The sequence below is a fragment of the Lithobates pipiens genome, unplaced genomic scaffold (assembly GCF_037356315.1).
Source record: "Lithobates pipiens isolate NorthernLeopardFrog02 unplaced genomic scaffold, aLitPip1_a1.2 Scaffold_19, whole genome shotgun sequence".
Lineage (NCBI taxonomy): Eukaryota > Metazoa > Chordata > Amphibia > Anura > Ranidae > Lithobates > Lithobates pipiens.
The window spans coordinates 595,025,736-595,050,115 of NW_027507764.1; the positions used below are offsets into that span (position 1 = coordinate 595,025,736).

Below are 24,380 nucleotides of genomic sequence, written 5' to 3' on the forward strand. Positions count from 1 at the left end.
GTGGATGGAATGTTCCTGGATGTGTGGAGCCCTCACACCATACCCCCACCCACCCCCACCCCCCAGGTTCTCACCTCTCCTCCTCCGTCCACCAGCAGCACGCAGACCACGAGACCCCCCAAGATCAGCAGAGTCCTCATCACTGCACCGCACCCCGATCCTCACTACAGCAACAAGACAGAAAGACGTCCGATGTGTGACCCCCACCCTCCGTATACCTCTCAGTGCTGAGAGCACTTCTTATATACCACCTTCCCCCTAACCCTTCCTTACTGGGACTGGCCGGCTGCGGGATCCAAACCTACAGATGAGGCAACATCCTTCCCTATTCCACTTTCACAATGTCTTCTTCAGTTTTTTTTTACTGAAAATATTCAATTATTTTCTGGGCTGTTGGAGGTATCAAAAAACTGGAACATATCAGTGCTGGTGGTTCCCTTCTTCCCGTTGATTCCTTTAAGAAAAAATTTGGGGTTACTCATCGCTAGGGATGAGCCGAACACCGCCCGGTTCGGTTTGCATCAGAACTTTTGAACGGACCGCAAATTCGTACGAACTTTAGAACCCCATTGAAGTCTATAGGACTCGAACGTTCAAAATGAAAAGTGCTAATTTTAATGGCTAATATGCAAGATACTGTCCTAAAAAGGGCTGCTGGCACTGGCACTGGTGCTGGTGCCACGACACTGCAACCTCTCCCATATACTCTAGTTGTAGTGCAGGAATTAGCCCTGCTGCAAAGCATTGCATCAAAAATTGTAATTAACCGCCCCTGTTAAACAGGGGCTGAATAATTGGGCTGGTGGCATCATCCAGAACCAAAAAATGTTCTTCCAACATATCAGCGGAGGAGGAAGAGGATAGACAATCAACATAACAGGACAGTCACTCAGCATCAGCATAGGCAGTCTTGAAGGGATGTGATATTTCCAAAAAAAATTATTCGGTTACATCAGCTTCAGGTGCTTGGTAGCTGTGGGTGATCCAAGACTGATTCATCTTTATGAAGGTCAGTCGATCAACTGAGTCAGTTGACAGACGCACCCTGTGATCAGTAACAAAGCCACCAGCAGCACTGAAGGTGCGTCCGAAAGAACGCTGGATGCAGGACAGGCCAGTAGCTCAATTGCATACTGTGCAAGCTCTGGCCAGTGATCCATCCTCAAGACCCAGTAAGCCAGAGGATTTTCAGTGGGAAAGGTGTCCAAGTCTGACCTTGCCCCTAGGTATTTCTGCACCATGTAAATCAGATGCTGGCGATGGTTGCTGGAACCGATCATACCTTGGGGCTGCGGACTAAAAAATTGTCTGAACGCATCGGTCAGACGGCCACCTTCTCCACTGCTCCTTCTGACCGATGCCTCAGCAACACGTTGTCCAGGACCAGGAGTTTGTAACCTCCCAGTCTCTGGGAACGCGTTGCACAGACCTTTCTGCAAGGCCTCCCGGAGATGTCTCATCCTCTGCTCCCTCTGCGACGGCAAGATAAGGTCGGCAACCTTACCCTTGTACCGTGGATCAAGGAGAGTGGCCAGCCAGTAATGGTCCCTCTCCTTGATCCGAAGAATACGAGGATCCTTCCGCAGGCTTTGCAGGATCAGGGAGGCCATGCAGCGTAGGTTAGCTGAGGCATTTGGTCCAGAGTCCTCTGGGTCACTAAGGACAACATGATCCGCAGCTACCTCCTCCCAGCCATGTACAAGTCCACGGGTTTCTTGGGACTGTAAATCATCCCTACAAGACTGCTGCTGCTGATGCTGAGTGCCAGCCTCCACCTCCATGCTGACACAATCATCCTCCTCCTCCTCTTCCTCCTCCTCACCCTCTTCCTGTGTGATGGGTGGCACAGCAGGAACACTGTCTGGATAAAGGGGGCCTTGAGAGGCAAGGAAGTCCTCCTCTTCCTGCCTCTGTTCTGCCTCAAGTGCCCTGTCCATTATTCCACGCAGCGTATGCTCCAAGAGGTGGACAAGAGGTACAGTGTCACTGATGCATGCACTGTCACTGCTCAGCATCCTTGTGGCCTCCTCAAACGGTGACAGGACAGTGCATGCATCCCTGATCATGCCCCACTGGCGTGGTGAGAAAACAACGAGCTCCCCTGACCCTGTCCTGGTGCTGTAGTCGCACAGGTACTCATTGATGGCCCTCTGCTGCGTGTGCAGCCGCTGCAGCATGGCCAACGTTGAGTTCCACCTGGTGGGCATGTCACATATAAGGCGATTCTTGGGCAGGTTCAACTCCTTTTGGAGCTCAGCCAGCCGAGCACAGGCATTAAATGATCGGCGGAAATGCACACAGACTTTCCTGGCCTGCTTCAGGACATCCTGTAAGCCGGGGTACCTGCCCAAGAACCGCTGCACCACCAGGTTAAGGACGTGAGCCACACAGGGCACATGGGTCAGTTGTCCCTGTCGGAGGGCGGAGAGGAGGTTGGTGCCATTGTCACAAACCACCATTCCTGGCTTAAGCTGGCGTGGCCTCAACCACCTCTCGGCCTGCCCCTGCAGAGCTGACAAAACATCCGCCCCAGTGTGGCTCCTGTCCCCCAAACAAACCAGCGCAAGCACGGCATGGCATCGTTTTGTCTGCGTACTTGTGTAGCCCCTTGAACGCCTACCGAGCACCGCTGGTTCTGAGGACAGAGCACTGGAAGAGGCCATGGAGGAAGAAGAAGAGGAGGGGGTGGAGGAGAGAGGTGTGTCACAACCAGTAGTAGCATTTTGGAGGCGTGGTGGCGGAACAACCTCCAACACTATTGCACCTTGTCCTGCATCCTTCCCAGCTGCCAGAAGAGTGACCCAATGGGCCGTGAAAGACAGGTAACGTCCCTGTCCATGCCTGCTGGACCATGAGTCAGCGGTAATATGCACCTTACCGCTGACCGCTCTGTCCAGCGAGGCAAGGACATTGCCTTCCACATGCCGGTAGAGAGCCGGAATCGCCTTCCGTGAGAAAAAGTGGCGTTTGGGGACCTGCCACTGAGGAACCGCACATTGTACAAACTCACGGAAGGGGGCCGAGTCTACCAACTGAAAAGGCCGCAGTTGAAGTGCTAGCAATTTAGCCAAGCTAGCATTCAACCGCTGGGCATGTGGATGGCTGGGAGTGAACTTCTTTCGCCGGTCCAGCAGCTGGGGCAGGGACATTTGCCTGCTATAATCGGACGTGGGTGTACTGCTAGCAGAGTGCCCGGAAGCACTTGGCCGTGACACACCTAATTCTACACCTTCATTCCTCTCAGAGCAGGTTTCAGAGAGGACTGAAGGTCTAGTGGGGTTGGAGATGCCAGCTGATGAGGAGCAAGGAGAGGTCTGCTTTGTTCTTTGGTGTGGGTCTTTAAGGTACGCTTGCCAACGAGCTGCATGGCAGGTCAACATATGTCTGGTCAAGCATGTGGTGCCCAAGCGGCTGATGTTTTGGCCATGCGAGATACGCTTGAGACATATGTTGCAAATAGCAGCGGTGCGATCTGATGCACTCGTCTCAAAAAAGGCCCACACCAAAGAATAACACGCAGAGGTAGTGCCCTGCACAGGCGGAGCTCACCGTTGTGATTCAGTCAGTGTGCTGCGCCTAAGCTGGCCCCCTGCCTCGTTGGACATGTGCCTCCTCCTCTCTCCTACCAGGCACCCACGTGGAGTCAGTGCCCTCATCATCCCCTTCCTCTTCATCGCTGGAGCAAACCTGGCAGTATGCTGCAGCTTGTGGAACATGACTGCCAGATTGCTGTCCTTCTTGAGCATCCCCTCTCTCTGCATTCACGCTACTGCCTTCCTCTAGCTGAGTGTCATCATCAGAGCCTACAAAACACTGGGCATCCTCCTGGAGCATGTACCCAACACTGTGCTCAAAGAGTTCAGGAGACTCCTCAGGAGGACGTGGTGGGTCTAGGGAAGGAGTCACTGATGATGACATTGAGACAAGGGAAGACGATGCGTTGGCAGCTGCTTTGCTACTACCCTGAGCCTGGGTGAGAGAGGATAAGGAGGATGAAGAGGGCTTGGTCATCCACTCTATCAAGTCTTTGGCATGATGCGGCTCAACACGTCCAGCTGCCGAAAATAAGGACAAGCGTGTCCCATGGCCATATGCTGATGAGGATGCACCGCGTCCATGACCAGCACTGTTGTCTCTAGACACAGAGCCTGCTTGCCCTCTTTTATCGGCTCGTGCCTGTCTGCCTCTCCTTGTTGGCCTTCCAGACATGGCAATGGCCTGAAGGGAGATGGGAAAACCAGCAATTGGGTAGTGTATATTGTGCTGGAGGCACACAACACCCACTAACTCCTGCAGATGCCTTTATTATAGAACAGGAATTAAAGAGTAGATACCGGTGTATACTGTGCTGTGCTGGAGGCACACAACACCAACTAACTCCTGCAGAAGAGCAATATAGCTAGCTATATAGGTGGATATAATGGTGTATACTGCGGTCAGGGCACACAGACAACACCCACAATCTCCTACAGCTGACTGAAAGCTCTATTACAGAAGAGCACTATAGCTAGCTATATAGGTGGATATAACGGTGTATACTGCGGTCAGGGCACGCAGACAACACCCACAATCTCCTGCAGATGTCTGAAAGCTCAAGCAAGAAGAGCAAGAACGCTAAATCGGCCGATAACAAACGGTGTATACTGTGTTGAAGGTACACAGAGAACACCCACTAACTCCTACAGACGCAAACACACTACACAAGGCGGCCTTATATAGTGTGGGGCGTGTACTACACAGCCTGAGCTATGATTGGCCACAGGCATCCTGTCTGTGGCCAATCATGGCTCTCCTCGCTGCCAGCGCTGTGATTGGCCAAGCATGCGGGGTCATAGTGCATGCTTGGCCAATCATGAGCCAGCAATGCACTGCGATGGCGCAGTGCATTTTGGGCCGGGAGCGCCACACGAATTTGGCACGAACGGCCCCATAAGGTTCGGTATTCGCCGAACGTGCAAACAGCCGATGTTCAAGTCAAACGTATGTTTGACTCGAACATCAAGCTCATCCCTACTCATCGCCAGTTCTTTAGATATCTCCAAATTCGCCACACCTTTGTTGCCCAGTTTGGATCTAGCCCATCGCTTCTCCTTCAGTCCAACCTAAAATCTGCACAATGGGGTATCCCTCTGGTTAAACCCACTTCTACCGTTTACAAAGCTTTATTACCCTCAGTCCACTTTGGTCTGGAGGATTTGTTCTCCAAGTGGAAGAGCGAGATCCCCGATCTGGAGTCAGAAGACTCCTGGGAGTTCCCTTTTCTACAACCTATCTCCATCAGAGATCAGTTGGTACAATTTAAATTGATTCACGGGGTTTATTTATCACCCCAAAGACTATCCGAGATTTACCCAAACTCCTCCTCCAACTGCTGGAAGTTTGGTAGAGAAGATGCCGACTTCAACCATATCTTATGGTCCTGTCCCAGGATCCAGGCCTTTTGGACGGAAGTCACAAACTTCATTGATACTTTGATCATGATTCATGTTCCCTTGAGTGTGTCAATCACACCATTGCAGCCTCCTCAGTGTCCTAATCTACCACTCCAGTGCAGCCTCCTCAGTGTCCTAATCTACCATGCCAGTGCAGCCTCCTCAGTGTCCTAATCAACCACGCCAGTGCAGCCTCCGCAGTGCCCTAATCAACCACTCCAGTACAGCCGCCTCAGTGACCTAATCGGCCACGCCAGTGCAGCTTCCTCAGTGTCCTAATCAGCCACGCCAGTGCCGCCTCCTCGGTGTCCTAATCAACCACTCCAGTGCAGCCTCCTCAGTGTCTTAATCAGCCATGCCAATGCATCCTACTCAGTGTCTTAATCAACCACGCCAGTGCACCCTCTTCAGTGTTCTAATCAGCCACACCAGTGCAGCCTCCTCAGTGTCCTGATGATCCACACCAGTGCAGCCTCCTCAGTGTCCTAATCAGCCATGCCAGTGCAGCCTCCTCAGTGTCCTAATCAACCACTCCAGTGCAGCCTCCTCAGTGTCCTAATCAGCCACTCCAGTGCAGCCTCCTCAGTGTCCTAATCAACCACTCCAGTGCAGCCTCCTCAGTGTCCTAATCAGCCATGCCAGTGCAGCCTCCTCAGTGTCCTGATGATCCACACCAGTGCAGCCTCCTCAGTGTCCTAATCAGCCATGCCAGTGCAGCCTCCCCAGTGTCCTAATCAACCACTCCAGTGCAGCCTCCTCAGTGTCCTAATCAGCCACGCCAGTGCAGCCTCCTCAGTGTCCTAATCAACCACTCCAGTGCAGCCTCCTCAGTGTCCTAATCAGCCATGCCAGTGCAGCCTCCTCAGTGTCCAGATCAACCACTCCAGTGCAGCCTCCTCAGTGTCCTAATCAGCCACGTCAGTGCAGCCTCCTCAGTGTCCTAATCAGCCACGTCAGTGCAGCCTCTTCAGTGTCCTAATCAGTCATGCCAGTGCAGCCTCCACAATGTCCTAAGCAGCCACACCAGTGCAGCCTCCTCAGTGTCCTAATCAGTCACGCCAGTGCAGCCTCCTCAGTGTCCTAATCAGCCACGCCAGTGCAGCCTCCTCAGTGTCCAGATCAACCACTCCAGTGCAGCCTCCTCAGTGTCCTAATAAGCCATGCCAGTGCAGCCTCCTCAGTGTCCTAATCAGCCACACCAGTGCAGCCTCCTCAGTGTCCTAATCAGCCACGCCAGTGCCGCCTCCTCGGTGTCCTAATCAACAACTCCAGTGCAGCCTGCTCAGTGTCTTAATCAGCCATGCCAATGCATCCTACTCAGTGTCTTAATCAACCACGCCAGTGCACCCTCTTCAGTGTTCTAATCAGCCACACCAGTGCAGCCTCCTCAGTGTCCTAATCAGCCATGCCAGTGCAGCCTCCTTAGTGTCCTAATCAACCACTCCAGTGCAGCCTCCTCAGTGTCCTAATCAGCCATGCCAGTGCAGCCTCCTTAGTGTCCTAATCAACCACTCCAGTGCAGCCTCCTCAGTGTCCTAATCAGCCATGCCAGTGCAGCCTCCTCAGTGTCCTAATCAACCACTCCAGTGCAGCCTCCTCAGTGTCCTAATCAGCCACTCCAGTGCAGCCTCCTCAGTGTCCTAATCAACCACTCCAGTGCAGCCTCCTCAGTGTCCTAATCAGCCATGCCAGTGCAGCCTCCTCAGTGTCCTGATGATCCACACCAGTGCAGCCTCCTCAGTGTCCTAATCAGCCATGCCAGTGCAGCCTCCCCAGTGTCCTAATCAACCACTCCAGTGCAGCCTCCTCAGTGTCCTAATCAGCCACGCCAGTGCAGCCTCCTCAGTGTCCTAATCAACCACTCCAGTGCAGCCTCCTCAGTGTCCTAATCAGCCATGCCAGTGCAGCCTCCTCAGTGTCCAGATCAACCACTCCAGTGCAGCCTCCTCAGTGTCCTAATCAGCCACGTCAGTGCAGCCTCCTCAGTGTCCTAATCAGCCACGTCAGTGCAGCCTCTTCAGTGTCCTAATCAGTCATGCCAGTGCAGCCTCCACAATGTCCTAAGCAGCCACACCAGTGCAGCCTCCTCAGTGTCCTAATCAGTCACGCCAGTGCAGCCTCCTCAGTGTCCTAATCAGCCACGCCAGTGCAGCCTCCTCAGTGTCCAGATCAACCACTCCAGTGCAGCCTCCTCAGTGTCCTAATAAGCCATGCCAGTGCAGCCTCCTCAGTGTCCTAATCAGCCACACCAGTGCAGCCTCCTCAGTGTCCTAATCAGCCACGCCAGTGCCGCCTCCTCGGTGTCCTAATCAACAACTCCAGTGCAGCCTGCTCAGTGTCTTAATCAGCCATGCCAATGCATCCTACTCAGTGTCTTAATCAACCACGCCAGTGCACCCTCTTCAGTGTTCTAATCAGCCACACCAGTGCAGCCTCCTCAGTGTCCTAATCAGCCATGCCAGTGCAGCCTCCTTAGTGTCCTAATCAACCACTCCAGTGCAGCCTCCTCAGTGTCCTAATCAGCCATGCCAGTGCAGCCTCCTTAGTGTCCTAATCAACCACTCCAGTGCAGCCTCCTCAGTGTCCTAATCAGCCATGCCAGTGCAGCCTCCTCAGTGTCCAGATCAACCACTCCAGTGCAGCCTCCTCAGTGTCCTAATAAGCCATGCCAGTGCAGCCTCCTCAGTGCCCTAATCAGCCATGCCAATGCAGCCTCCTCAGTGTCTTATTCAGCCACATGTGCCCCAGTGTCACCATCACAGTAGTATGGTGTCACCAGAGCCAGCCATGTCCAATTTTTTTTTTTTTTTTACACAAGTGAATGTTCAGCATTACAGAGGAGAGCAGCAGGGAGCTCTCACTATTTTTAATTCGGAGTGAATTGCCATACTCAGTCATGAGGAGTAGCAAAATATATTTTGGGGTGCCATTCTTGGTATGTACATGCTGTTTGTTAGAAATGTTTTAAAAAAATTGGCAAACTTGTGTAAAAAAAGAAAATATATTTTCATTTTCTTTCCACATTTTTTCCAAAAACTTGTGGCAAAAAAATGGCATGTTCAAAAGACTCCTTATGCCTCCTAGAAAATACTTTGGGGTGTTTACTGCCTGAAATGTGGTCATTTTGTGGGTGCTGGTGCTCTAGGGCCCCCAAAAATGTGATAGGCAGTCAGCAAATTGTCTAAACAAAGAAAAAACAATTGGGGGCTTCTGAACTTTTTAGGCACCATGCACAACGCAAAAACCATAAAATAAAATTATAGGCTTTATTTCTTTAAAACATTTACCCATTGTAACATACAATAGGGTTTTTTTTAATAAAAAAATTAGATATGTCATTTATGCCCTAAGGTGCTCATGCATTTTGGTCCTCGGTATGTGGCCAGGCTGTGAAAGAAAAAAAATCTCACACATGTGGTATCGCTATACTCAGGAGGAGTAGCAGAATGTATTTTGAGGTGTAATTCTTGGTATGTACATGCTGTGTGTTAGAAATATCTTATAAAGTCACGACTTTGTGTAAAAAAAATAAAAAAAAATAAAAAATTATGTTTTAATTTTCTTGCCACAGTTTTCAAAAATACATGTTCAAAAGACTCATTATGCCTCAAAGAAAAAAACCATGGCGTGTTTGCTTCCAAAATGGGGTCATTTTGTGGGTGCGTTTTTACCGTCCCGGTGTTCCAGGGCCTCCTAAAACGTGACAGGTAATCAGGATATTAGATGCGTAATTTATGCTCCTTGAAAGCCTAAAGGTGCTCCTGGGATTTTGGACCCCTCTATGCATCTAGGCTGTCAAAATGCCTCACACATTTGGGGTCCCCTTATTCAGGAAGGGTGGAAGGTGTGTTTGGGGGTGTAATTGCACGTGTGCCTATGCCGTGTGTGAGAAATAACTTTTTAAAATGACAAGTTTGTGAAAACAAAATACACATTTTATTTAATTCCTTCATTTTCCAAAGAACTATGGAGGGAAAAAGATAGAACTGCAAAAAGTTCTCCATGCCTCTTACTAAATACCTCGAGTAGCCAATTTTACTAAAAGGGGTCATTTGGGGGGGGGGGGGGGGTACTTGTACTGTCCTGCCATTTTAGGTTCCTAAGAAATGAGATTGGCCATCGGTACACCAGGTGTGATCAATTGTCAGATATACAGTATCTCACAAAAGTAAGTACACCCCATCACATGTTTGTAAATCTTTTCTTCTATCTTTTCATGTAGACACTTGTCTACAAAATGTAAAGTAGTATATGGAATAACAAATATTTGCAAGAACTTTCTAGGTTAGAGAAAAACAAAGACTGGGAGAGCCATGGATTAAACCGGGGGGGGGGGGGGGGGGGATCAGTTGTATGCGAGTAATACTTTAAAATCATATATAGAATTGAGACAGGAATATGGGGTATCAAACAAGTCATTTTATACCTACCTACAGATTAGACATGCTCTGGATAGGCAGTTTAACCACTTCAATACCGGGCACTTAAACACCTTCCTGCCCAGACCAATTTTGAGCTTTCAGCGCTGTCGCATTTTGAATGACAATTGCGCGGTCATGCTACACGGTACCCAAATGAAATTTTTATCATTTTTTTCCCACAAATAGAGCTTTATTTTGGTGGTATTTGATCACCTCTGCAGTTTTTATTTTTTGCTAAACAAATAAAAAAAAATACCGAAAATTTTGAAAAAAAAAATGTTTTTTTTTTGTTTCAGTTTCAAAACTTTGTAAATAAGTACATTTTCTCCTTCACTGATGGGCACTGATGGGGATACACTGATGGGCAATGATAAGGCGGCACTGATGGGCACCAATGAGGTGGCACCAATGAAGTGGCACTGATGAGGTGGCATTGATGGACACTGATAGGCGGCACTGATAGGCGGCACTGATGGGCACTGATAGGCGGCACTGATGGGTGGCACTGATGGGCAACACGGATGGTCACTGATAGGTGGCACAAATTGGCACTGATAGCTGGCATGGATGGGCGGCATGGATGGGCATGGATATGCGGCACAGGTGGGCATGGGTAGTCGGCACAGGTGGGCATGGGTAGTCGGCACAGGTGGGCATGGGTAGGCGGCACAGGTGGGCATGGATGGGCACTGATAGGCGGCATTGTATTATAATATACTGTACTAATGGATGCCAATCAGTGCCAAACAATAATGCATGCCAATCAGTGATGCCCATTGTGGGCACTGATTGGCATCCATTATGGGCACTGATTGGCATCCATTGTGGCACTGACTGGAATCCCTGGTGGTCTAGGGTGGCATACCTTATCCTGGGCATCCCTGGTGGTCTGGTGGCATCCCTGGTGGTCCAGTGTGGGCATTCTCGGGGGGGCTGTGCTTATAATAGATCAGCACAGGCCCCCCCCCCTGTCAGAGGATCAGCCGATCGGCTCTCCTCTACTCACGTCTGACAGACGCGAGTGAGGAAAAGCCGATCACCGGCCCTTCCTATTTACACTGTGATCAGCCGTGATTGGACACGGCTGATCACGTGGTAAAGAGTCTCCGTCGGAGACTCTTTACCGAGATCGTAGTTGCCGGGTGTCGGCTCATAATCCTGATCACGTCATATGACGTCCGATCAGGATTATGAAACCACTTTGCCACCATCAATTTGTAATAGGGCGGGCGGCAAGTGGTTAATAATGATACCTTTGAAAGGAGTAATATCTCCTTTCTGCAAAAAGTAGTTAAGGCCGATGGTGGTAAAGGTTTAATATCAATAGTATATGCGCAATTAATGAACAAATGTAACACTGAGGAAAGGCCCAATAAGAATAAAAGTAGATGGGAAGAGGATGCAGGTGAACTCCCAGTAGAGCAATGGGCAAGGGTTTTAGAACTTGGACCAGTGGTATCGGTCTCTCCCCCCTCGCAAAAGGTCTCCCATTTGTTTTTAATACATAGGGCCTACTACACACCTAGAAAGCTGTTCAGAGGACAGATGCCCTAGATGTGCGGGGACACAGGGGATCTTATACATATGATCTGGAGATGCCCAAAACTGCACAGATACTGGAAATCATCAATGTTACCTTTAGAGTTACTCTTGAATTAGACCCCAGAGTATGTGTATTGGGTGATATTGAAAAAGACATCGGCCCAATAAACGTATCAACAATGTTAGCAAGAGGTCTATATCAAGCAAGAAAACGAATTGTGCAGAATTGGCAATCGCAGAATCCCCCTACATCGCAAAATTGGGTAAACACGATGAATAAATGAGTATGGATAGAAAAAATAACTAACAAGACAGGGTAACGGCGTTAAGATTTTATACGTTGTGGAGACCGCAGAGAATGAACGCCCCAGGAGGAATAGCAAATATAGAATAAGAAATGGATTGAATAAGATCTAGGAGGGCGTATGCCGATAACCCCTGAATGAAGGATTCAAATAATAATGATAGACGCAGGGGGAGGGTGTTGGGGGGGGGGGGGATATTCGGGTATTAGAATAGATAAAGGAATATATAGTTGAAAGGAAATAAGTTGTAATTTGGTAAAAGTGTATATTTTTGTATTTAAATCTGTTCAAATTGTATTGTAACTTATTTGGAAAACAATAAAAATGTTTAATAAAAAAACAAACAAAAAAAAAAAACAAACAAACAATGTAAAGTAGTGAGTGTACAGCTTGTATAACAGTGTCAATTTCCCGTCCCCTCAAAATAACTCAACACACAGCCATTAATGTCTAAACCGCTGGCAACAAAAGTCAGTACACCCCTAATGCCACGTACACACAATCGGATTATCCGGCAGACCAGAGTCCGGCAGACAATCCGCCCATGTGGGGGCTCCGGCGGACTTAGAAAGCAGTTTGGACTCAAAATTGTCCGGTGGACTCGGCAGTCCGGCGGACAATCCGCCCGTCTGTGTGCTAGTCCGCCGGACTGTTGAAATGAACGGACTTCCCCTCACACGGAGAAAAGTCCATTCATTTTTAATGTGACTCCAGGTAGACGGGACTAGCGAAGGAAGTCAATGTCGCCGCCTCCATCGGTGAGATTGACACCTCGCTAGCCCCGTCACCCGGTATGGATTTAAAGGGGAAGCCCTACGCTGAAAAAAAACGGCGTGGAGGTGCCCCCAAAGTTAATATCAGACCCTTATCCGAGCACGTAGCCTGGCCGGTCAGGAAAGGGGGTGGGGAAGAGCGAGCGCCCCCCCCCACCCCTCCTGAGTCGTACCAGGCCACGTGCCCTCAACATGGGCGGGTGCTTTGGGGAAGGGGGGCCATGCGGCCCCCCCCAAAGCACCTTTTCCCCATGTTGATGAGGACAAGGGCCTCTTCCCGACAACCCTGGCCATTGGTTGTCAGGGTCTACGGGTGGGGGCTTATCAGAATCTGGGAGCCCCCTTTAATAAGGGGGCCCCCAGATTCCGACACCCTACCCTATGTGAATGAGTATGGGGTACATGGTACCGCTACCCAAAGTAATAAATAAAAAACACAACACAGGTTTTTAAAATACTTTATTAGACAGCTCCGGGGGTCTTCTTCTGTCTTGATGGTGTCTTCTCGCCAGACTCCTCCGCTATCTTCTGCTAGCTCTTTTACTAGCGGAGGAGCCCAACTTTCTCCTTCATCACCTCCGCCGTCCGGGAGTCTTGTCCCGCTCTTCTGTTCTACTTGCCGGGCCTCCGCTTTCTTCTTCCAGCTCTTTTACTAGCGTTGTCCCGGTCTTCTGTCGTTGTCGCCGCTCTCTGCTTCTTCTTCTCTTCTTTTTCCTTCTTCCGATGTTGACACGACGAGCTCTCCGGCCGTAATGCTGGGGATGCGTTGTGTGGCGACTTATATAGGGACAAGGGGCGGGGTCACCAGGTGATGTCCAGGTGACTCCGCCCCTTATGATGTCCCAGTCCCAGCATCCTCCATGTACCCCATACTCATTCACATAGAGTAGGGGGCCGGAATCTGGGGGCCCCCTTTTTAAAGGGGGCACCCAGATTCTGATAAGCCCCTCGCCCGCAGACCAATGGCCAGGGTTGTCGGGAAGAGGCCCTTGTCCTCATCAACATGGGGACAAGGTGCTTTGGGGTGGGGTGCCGCAGGGCCCCCCTTCCCCAAAGCACCCCCCCATGTTGAGGGCACGCAGCCTCGTACGGCTCAGGAGGGGGAGCACTCGCTCGTCCCAACCCCCTTTCCTGACCAGCCGGGCTACGTGCTCAGATAAGGGTCTGCTATGGACTTTGGGGGACCCCCATGCCGTTTTTCGATGTAGGGCTTCCCCCTTAAATCCATACCAGATGATGGGGCAATGGAGGCGGCGACATTGACTTCCCACTAGTCCCGTCTACCTGGAGCCACGTTCAAAATGAACAGACTTTTCTCCGTATGTGGGCAAGTCTGTTCATTTCAAAAGACTCCCGCCATAGTCTGGCAGCTTGTTAACCGGACCTAGTCTACCAGAAAAGTCGTATGTGGGCAGGTCCACTCGGGAAAGTCCGGCAGATCTTCCCTGCAAAGTCCGGCAGACTAAGTCCGCCAGATAGTCAGATCGTGTGTACATAAGTGAAAATCTCCAAATTGGGCTCAATTAGTCATTTTCCCTCCCTGGTGTCACAAGGTCTCAGGTGTGAATGGGGAGCAGGTGTGTTAAATTTGGTGTTATCGCTCTCACTCTCTCATACTGGTCACTGGAAGTTCAACATGGCACCTCATGGCAAAGAACTCTCTGAGAATCTGAAAAAAATAATTGTTGCTCTACATAAAGCTGGCCTAGGCTATAAGAAGATTGCCAAGAAGATTTCCCGTCACCGCCGGGTGTGGACGCAAAACCCGTTCCGTGTGGCCTCAGACTTTGCTTTGTGCACTGGTGCTCAGTCATGTTGGAACAGGAAGGGGATGTCCCCAAACTATTCCTACAAAGGTTGGGAACATAAAATTGTCCAAAACGTCTTAGTATGCTGACACCTTAAGAGTTCCCTTCACTGGAACTAAGGGGTCAAGCCCAACCCCTGAGGGGCAAAGCCAAACCCCTGAAAAACAACCCCCATGCCACAATCCCCCCTCCACCAAATGATTTGGACCAGTGCACAATGCAAGATCCATAAAGACATGGAGGAGAGAGTTAGGGGTGGAGTAACTTGACTGGCCTGCACAGCGTCCTGACCTCAACCTGATAGCACACCTTTGGGATGAATTAGAGTGGAGACCTCCAACATCAGCGCCTGACCTCACAACTGCTCTTCTGAAAGAATGGTCAAACATCCCCATAGACACCCTCCTAAACCTTGTGGACGGCCTTCCCAGAAGAGGTGAAGCTGTTATAGCTGCAAAGGGCGGAGCCAACTCAATATTGAACCCTACGGACTAATTCCTTGTACACACGATCGGAAATTCCGACCACAAAATCTGTCTGATTTTTTTTTTCTGACGGATTTTGTCCGAAACTGGTGTTGCACGTTCGGACAAAGTTGTCGGAAAATCCGATCGTTCGGAACGTGATGACGTTCATTCGTTACGATGGGACTACGTTCAGGCCAGTAGCTAATAGCTTTGGTCTTGTAATTTGATCTGAGCATGCGTGGCACTTTGTCCGATCGGAATACTCTACAAACGATCGGAAATAGTCCGAACTGATTTTTTTGTCAGAAAATTTGAGATCCTGCTCTCAAATTTTTTTCAGTCTGAATTTTTCCAATGGAAAAAGTCAGATGGAGCCCACACACCATCGGATTTTCTGACAATATAATCCAATCTGACCTTTTCCGTTGGAATTTCTGACCGACCGTGTGTACAGGGCATAAGACCGGGATGTCATTAAATTTCATGTGTGTGTGAAGGCGGGCGTCCCAATACTTTTGGTAATATTTTGTATATTGTTTTTTTGACAAACAAGACTTTCATTTCATAATATTGCCTTGCAACAATTCTGTTTTATTTTGTTTTGTTTTTCTGCAATTCTCACACAATAAAACGTAGCAAAACTAAACAAAATACGTCTTTTCTTTTTTGAGCAGTGTTTGTTTAACCACTTGCCGCCCGCCCTATAGGCAATTGACGGTGGCAAAGTGGTTGCATAATCCTGATCGGACGTCATATGACGTGATCAGGATTATGAGCCGCTGCGCGCCCCCAGGGGGCGCACATCGCGGCGATCGTTGTTGCGAGGTGTCAGTCTGACACCCGGCAACTACGACCTCTTTACCACATGATCAGCCGTGTCCAATCACGGCTGATCACAGTGTAAATAGGAAGAGCCGGTGATCGGCTTTCCCTCACTCGCGTCTGTCAGACACGAATAGAGAAGAGCCGATCGGCTGCTCCTCTGACATCGATTATCAGCACAGCCCCCCCGAGGATGCCCACACTGGACCACCAGGGACGCCACCAGACCACCAGGGATGCCCAGCAAAAGGTAATCCTCCCTAGACCACCAGGGTTGCCAGTCAGTGCAATGGATGCCAATCAGTGCCCATAATGGATGCCAATCAGTGCCCACAATGGGCATCACTGATTGGCATGCATTATTGTTTGGCACTGATTGGCATCCATTAGTACAGTATAACATAATACAATGCCGCCTATGAGTGCCCACCTGTGCCGCCTATCAGTGCCCACCTGTGCCGCCTATCAGTGCCCACCCATGCCCATCTGTGCCACCTATCCATGCCCATCTGTGCCGCCTATCCATGCCCATCTGTGCTGCCCATCCATGCCCATCTGCGCCGCCCATCCATGCCAATTTGTGCCACCTATCAGTGCCCATCTGTGTCGCCCATCAGTGCCACATATCAGTGTCCATCAATGCCACCTCATCAGTGCCACTTAATTGGTGCCACATCATTAGTGCCCATCAGTGCCCATCAGTGAAGGAGAAAACGTACTTATTTACAAAGTTTTGAAACTGAAACAAAAAAAAACATTTTTTTTCCCCAAATTTTCTGTATTTTTTTATTTGTAGCGCAAAAAATAAAAACCGTAGAGGTGATCAAATACCACCAAAAGAAAGCTCTATATGTGGGAAAAAATTTGGGTACAGTGTAGCACGACCGCGCAATTGTCATTCAAAGTGCGACAGCGCTGAAAGCTCAAAATTGGTCTGGGCAGGAAGGTGTTTAAGTGAAGTGGTTAAAAACAAATAGAGTTACCACAGATAAAATGTGCGCATTTTATTCTATAATTTGTCCTGTTTAAAATTACACCAAAATTGGGATTCTGGTACAAAGCCCCGCAAATTTATTTACAAATTAAATATAATGTTTTTATGTTTTTATGTTTTTTTTTTGCATGTTTTAAAAAATGGGAAAAGTGTAAAAATATTAACACACACAAAAAAAAAAGGTTAAAAAATGAATAGTTAGCAAGATAGAAACAAACAAGAATATCAGCAGGGAAATAATAGTTGAAGAGAAAAGAAGACTAATGCGTTTGTAGAGGATCAGAGGGGTAAAGAGCCGGCTCAGAGGCAGTCCAGTAATATAAAATTGTAATAAATTGTAATAAATTGTAATAAAAAGTAATATAAAAATATAAAATAATATATAAAATATAATATAAAATAATAATATAACTCCGGAGAGAGGAGGGGGGACCGAAGGGGGAGCAGATCAGCTGTGTGTCTTGTGTCCCGTGCGAGAGAGGACGGACGAGGGGGAAATAAAACGTCAATCCCGGTGTCTCTGTGCTGCTGTTACATGAGAGACACTCTCTCCACTCACAGCCCTGTGGATAGCAACTGCGACTGTTGCGACCCTGGTAATTCCGCCACTGGTTCCCACAATCTAAGGGTGGTTCCCGGGATTTCATAAGTAAAGATTGCTACACCTGGATCTGGGATACTGGTGACAAAGTTCAGGCCCATATGGATAAGGCTAAGAAACCTAAAAGGCAAAGCCAGAGCTATAGATAGTGAAGGTTGGAATCCTCTTAAGGGTCTGGGAATCTTCGGGGATTACATTTTTTCCTTTTGCAGCGGATCATAGTTGAAGGAAGTCGGGGTATATTTACTCATGTTGTTTTTTTTTTTTTCTATTCCTTCTATATGGCGTGATGAGGTGCTCCTGTTGCCTGATTGGACGCGTGACCAGAGCTGGAGCAGACGAGCCCATCTTCCTCAATGAGACGCCCAAGAAGCCCCGACCCACAAACAAGACACCGAGGATCCCAGACCGACCGGCGACTATTACAGCTCACCATGTCATCTCTCCTGAGGAACAGAGTCTACATGTCAAAACGTCTTTTCCTTTTTCTGGACTCATATGGACTGTAAGGCCGGGTGTAAGAAGAAGATCGAAATTCATCGAGGGACACATGGGATCATCTGACAAAGAGGAGGAGCTGTTGTGGAAAATTTTAGATGTATTATTATATGTATTGTCATAAGAGTCCCCCTGTGTTCATTCTCCCCCAGCCTGCTCTAAAAGAGCTGACTGGGGCAGACTGACGCTGGTTGAGATCCGTTAGGTAGTGGATAACTTCTTGGGATTGGAAAGAGGTGTTTGCAGAGTGGGGGGTATGTCCGCCAGTGAAAGGGCCCCTGTACACTGTACAGACTATCGTCTGAGGGGATATATTTGCTCTGCAAGGATTGGTTGTGGGCGGATGCAGGGCCGCTGATAGGACAGTACAACTGGCCCTGCTGTACCGGGCCTGACCAGCAGGGGGGCCCGGGCAACCTGAACTGCAAAGTTAATCTCCTCTACCGATCATCGTATGCCATCAGCAATACATACCCTGCCAATACCCTGGCAATACTCTGCAATACATACCCTGCCAATACTCTGCAATACTTACCCTGCCAATACTCTGCAATACATACCCTGCCAATACCCTGCCAATACTCTGCAATACTTACCCTGCCAATACCCTGCCAATACTCTGCAATACATACCCTGCCAATACTCTGCAATACATACCCTGCCAGTACTCTGCAATACATAGCCCGCCAATACTCTGCAATACTTACCCTGCCAATACACTGCAATACATACCCTGCCAATTCTCTGCAATACATACCCCGCCAATACTCTGCAATACTTACCCTGCCAATACCCTGCCAATACTCTGCAATACTTACCCCACCAATACTCTGCAATACTTACCCCGCCAATACTCTGCAATACTTACCCCGCCAATACCCTGCAATACTTACCCTGCCAATACCCTGCAATACTTACCCTGCCAATACTCTGCAATAAATACCCTGCCAATCCTCTGCAATAAATACCCTGCCAATACACTGCCAATACCCTGCAATACTTACCCTGCCAATACCCTGCAATACTTACCCTGCCAATACCCTGCAATACTTACCCTGCCAATACTCTGCAATAAATACCCTGCCAATACTCTGCAATAAATACCCTGCCAATACACTGCCAATACTCTGCAATACATACTCCACCAATACTCTGCAATACATACCATGCCTTTGTTTCAAGGTGGGCTCTGGGGAGGGGCAATGGGTGTGGCCAGGGGTGGGGCTGAAGGAGGGACCAGGGGCGGGGCCAGGGTGGAGCTGAAGGGGGCCCCATCAGGTAGGCTGTACGGGGCCCCATGATTTCTATCAGCGGCCCTGGGCGGATGTACGCTCATTGTCTCTGCTGTGTCTGATCACCACATGTGGGGATAGGCAGCGCACATCTGTGGATAACCTTCCATCCACAGGGAAGTGTAGAATAATCCAGGTATACATTATTCTCTGGAACAATATATATTAAGGATTATTATCAGAATTGTAGTCATCATTCATTGGTTTTGTATGGTTTGCATCATCGATTATTTGAATGTATACCTGTCTGTGATTGGTTCTTTTGAAGGAAAACAAATGTCTGATTGGCTGTCTGTGAAGACACCACCTTCCTCTGTATTATATTGCATTGTATTGCATTACTTTGGTCATGTCCTTATATGGTCATTCACATCCTGCGTTTGCTGCTGTGAGGTCACAAGCTTTGTAGGAGGAGTTTAGCTGTTGGAGGCAAACCCTCCAGGGTGTGGCTTCCTGTTGATATGTAAATAAAAGAAGACGCTCGGGTGAGGGGGGGGGTCAGTCATGCTGACCGATTTGAGAACGTAAGAAGGATGGTCATGTCTGTTCATTTGGATGAGTGGGTTGAAAGGTAAGAAGTATTATATCATTAAGACGGAAATTTCATTTTTTATTAGAAAGAGGAGATTTGGCTGTGTGCTCTGCGTACGGCCACATTTCACTGACAGTGTTGTACAGGAAGTAGTAGGTAGAGATGTATAAAGGGGTCAGTCTACTATACAATGAAATATCACTCTGCGGGGGAGGGGGCAGAATTTCCTGATGTCCCCTCCGGGAATAACACATAAAACCCCCGATTACCTGATCATCGGTGGAGATGCCACGGGATGGAGGCCTGGCAAATGAAATCTTTCCTGGACAGTACTGTAGAGAGGGAAGAGATGATCGGTATTAGTAAAGTGACGGATCGGTCAGAAGATGGCGGCAGACGACCCCACAGACATGACGGGTCTATTTATAGAAAATGTGTACAGATATTCGTCCTGAGAGACTTCATGTACATTCGTTCTGGGAGAATTAACCAACTGTTGATGGATTGATGATGATAATTCCATATGATTATTATCACCATCACCAGTCTATGGGATTATTATCCTGGGGCTCATCTATCTAATTGTAATCCAATAAAGATGGCCAAAGATCGGTCGTGTTTTTTTTGATCGGCCAGCTGGCGATTAAAAAAAAAAGAAAGGAACAGATTCCTCCATCCACAAAAATACTTTTCTGGATCACAACAAAGTGTTTCTTCTCCAGAAAAATCACGTTCAGTTTCTTCACTGAATTTCCTAATGTCCCCCCCCCCTCCCCCCCGGAAATAACACATGAAACCTCGATTACCTGATCACAGGCGTTGACATCATTGGATAAGGCGCAGTGAAAATTAACTTTGCTTGCCTACCCGACCTGGTGAATTTGAACCCGGACAGGGCTGAGGAGAGTAAAGAAATGATCGGTATTAGTATAGTGACCGATGTGTGATGGCGGCAGAAGACCCCACAGCCATGATCCCAGACATTCTATGGGATCATCATCAGCAGTCTATGGGATCACCATCATCATCACCAGTCTATGGGCTCACCATCATCACCAGTCTATGGGATCATCATCATCACCAGTCTATGGGATCATCATCATCACCAGTCTATGGGATCATCATCACCAGTCTATGGGATCATCATCACCAGTCTATGGGATCATCATCACCAGTCTATGGGATCACCATCATCATCACCAGTCTATGGGATCATCATCAGCAGTCTATGGGATCATCATCATCATCACCAGTCTATGGGATCATCATCATCACCAGTCTATGGGATCATCATCATCACCAGTCTATGGGATCATCATCACCAGTCTATGGGATCATCATCACCAGTCTATGGGATTATCATCATCACCAGTCTATGGGATCATCATCATCACCACCAGTCTATGGGATCATCATCATCACCAGTCTATGGGATCATCATCACCAGTCTATGGGATCATCATCACCAGTCTATGGGATCATCAGCATCACCAGTCTATGGGATCATCATCATCACCAGTCTATGGGATCATCAGCATCATCACCAGTCTATGGGATCATCAGCATCATCACCAGTCTATGGGATCATCAGCATCATCACCAGTCTATGGGATCATCATCATCATCACCAGTCTATGGGATCATCATCATCATCACCAGTCTATGGAATCATCATCACCAGTCTATGGGATCATCATCATCATCACCAGTCTATGGGATCATCATCATCATCACCAGTCTATGGGATCATCATCAGCAGTCTATGGGATCATCATCATCATCACCAGTCTATGGGATCATCATCATCACCAGTCTATGGGATCATCATCATCACCAGTCTATGGGATCATCATCATCATCACCAGTCTATGGGATCATCATCACCAGTCTATGGGATCACCATCACCAGTCTATGGGATCATCATCATCACCAGTCTATGGGATCATCATCATCACCACCAGTCTATGGGATCATCATCATCACCAGTCTATGGGATCATCATCACCAGTCTATGGGATCATCATCACCAGTCTATGGGATCATCAGCATCATCACCAGTCTATGGGATCATCATCATCACCAGTCTATGGGATCATCAGCATCATCACCAGTCTATGGGATCATCAGCATCATCACCAGTCTATGGGATCATCATCATCATCACCAGTCTATGGGATCATCATCATCATCACCAGTCTATGGAATCATCATCACCAGTCTATGGGATCATCATCATCATCACCAGTCTATGGGATCATCATCATCATCACCAGTCTATGGGATCATCATCATCATCATCATCACCAGTCTATGGGATCACCATCACCAGTCTATGGGATCATCATCATCGTCACCAGTCTATGGGATCAGCATCATCATTATTACCAGTAGGGATGGACTTTATGTTCGGGTCAAACATGAGTTAGACTTGAACATTGGCTGTTTTCCCGCTCGTCGAATAGCGAACAATTTTGGGTGTTCGCGGCAAATTCGAAAGCCACGGAACACCCTTTAAAAGTCTATGAGAGAAATCTAAAGTGCTAATTTTAAAGGCTTATATGCAAGTTATTATCATAAAAAGTGTTTGGAATCCGGGTCCTGCTCCAGGGGAGTGTTTGGGGACCCGGGTCCTGCCCCAGGGGAGTGTTTGGGGACCCGGCTCCTGCTCCAGGGGAGTGTTTGGGGACCCGGCTCCTCCCCCAGGGGACATGGATCAATGCAAAAAAAGTTTTAAAAACAGCAGCTTTTTCGAGAGCAGTGATTTTAATAATGCTTAAAGTGAAACAATAAAAGTGTAATATTCCTTTAAATGTTGTACCTGGGGGGTGTCTATAGTATGCCTGTAAAGGGGCGCATGTTTCCCGTGTTTAGAACAGTCCGAGTGAAAAATGACATTTCTAAAGGAAAAAAGTAATTTAAAAGTAATAGCGCTAGTGCCGGCTATAATGAATTGGTCTCGGCAATACAGATAAAAGTTCATTGATAAAAACAGCATTGGGATTCTCCCACAGGGGAACCCCAAACCAAAGTTTAAAAAAAAATGGTGGGGGTCCCAACAAATTCCATACCAGGCCCTTCAGGTCTGATATGGATATTAAGGGGAACCCCAGCACCAAAATGTTAAAAAAAATGGTGTGGGGGTCCCCTTCAAAATCCATACCAGACCCTTCAGGTAAACAGGTGACCCCGCCCCCTCTGACAACACGGGGAAAGCCATAGTGTCAGAGGGGGGTGGGGTCACTGGGTGGCCCTGCCCTCCATTATATAAGAGCTGTCACCTGAACAGAAGCGTCACACAGCAGGAGACTCCCATTGAGGCGGATCGTCTGGAGGACGAAGCGGAGAAGAAGAAGCCAGAAGAAGACGCAGGAAGAGAAGACCGGAGGAAGAAGCATAGGAAGATAGAGGAAGAAGTGTGGGGTTCCCCTTAATATCCATACCAGACCTGAAGGGCCTGGTATGGAATTTGGGGAGGCCACCACGCATTTTTTTTAAAATTTTGTTTCGGGGGTTCCCCTGTGGGGAAATCCCCATGCCGTTTTTATCAATGAACTTTTATGTGTATTGCCGGGACCGACAATTCATTGTAGCCGCGAGTAGTTTTAGTTTTTGACTTTTTTTCCTTTAGAAATGTCATTTTGCTCTCAGACTGTTCTAAGCACGGGAAACATGCGCCCCTTTACAGGCCTACTATAGACACCCCCCAGGTACGACATTTAAAGGAACGTTACACTTTTATTGTTTCACTTTAAGCATTAATAAAATCAGTGCTCCCGAAAAAAAATGTATTTTTTAAAACTTGATTTGCATTGATCCATGTCCCCTGGGGGAGGAGCCGGGCCCCGAAACACTTTTTAGGACAATAACTTGCATATTACCCTTTAAAATGAGCATTTTCGATTTTTCATGTTCGTGTCCCATAGACTTTAACGGTGTTCGCGTGTTGGAATGAATTTTTTGCCTGTTCGCATGTTCTGGAGCGAATCTAACCGGGGGGGGGGGGGGGGTGGGGTGGGGGGTGTTTGGCTCATCCCTAATTACCAGTCTAGGGGATTATCATCACCACCAGTCAATGGTCATAATAACATTCGTCCCAAAGAGAAAACACCTGAAGAACATTCGATTTCCCCCATCCTCACACCCGCTGGATCCCTCGTACACAACGAATGTACATGGAGTAGTGCTGGGCGAATAGTTCTGGAGATTCTTTTATAAATAGACCCCAAAGTGTCACCTCCATTCCCGTACCCTGCAAGAGGGCCCTCTTCGCAATCCGCAGCACGGGAGTTCTTTCACGTTCCTCTTGCTGAGTCTTGCTGGGACTGCCAGATCTCCGGAATCCATCGACTTCTGCAGGATCAAACACAGATTTATCATTGGGTGATGACAATTACCGGGCAGGACCGGCTTTTCTTCTACAATGGGAATCACCATAACAAACCCTCCACCCCTCCCCCCTCTGTAGATATATCATTATCTTATATCCAATTGGGTCCCTGTCACCTGAGCGGCGCGGTGATCACCGTACATAGATGAATGGATCTGATGACAGGACGGGAGGGTTCGGGGTCATAGTGAGTAATGACAGGGCGCCAGTGGCGGTGCATCCAGGATGCCTATCGGGAGGAGGGGAGGAGATGCACGGAGGACACAGGACCCGCTGCAAGGTCCCACCACTCGCTGCCATCACCGAGCCGGTGAGTGGGAGGGAGGGGTTACAGTGGCATTTGATCATTACAGTGGCAGCATTTGATGGGCACAGTAAGGCTGCATTTTATGGGCACAGTTTGATGGGCACAGTGAGGCTGCAATTGATGGTCACAGTTTGATGGCACAGTGAGGCAGCATTTGATGGGCACAGTTTTATGGCACAGTGAGGCAGCATTTGATGG

The 24,380-nt window shown here is 48.4% G+C and overlaps 1 protein-coding gene across 2 annotated transcripts in view; it reads right to left on the reverse strand.

The window, feature by feature from the left end:
* LOC143997811 (uncharacterized) overlaps positions 1-24,380 on the reverse strand; it is a 45,557-nt gene that overhangs the window by 14,907 nt on the left and 6,270 nt on the right. The window contains exons 2-3 of one of the 2 annotated variants that reach the window (XM_077493621.1): positions 23,737-23,838; positions 19,757-19,819 (exon numbers count right to left, since the gene is read on the reverse strand). In XM_077493621.1, coding sequence (XP_077349747.1) covers positions 19,757-19,819; positions 23,737-23,838 — 165 coding nt within the window. The remainder of the gene's footprint in view (positions 1-19,756; positions 19,820-23,736; positions 23,839-24,380) is intronic. The other variant, XM_077493622.1, reaches the window with a different exon arrangement.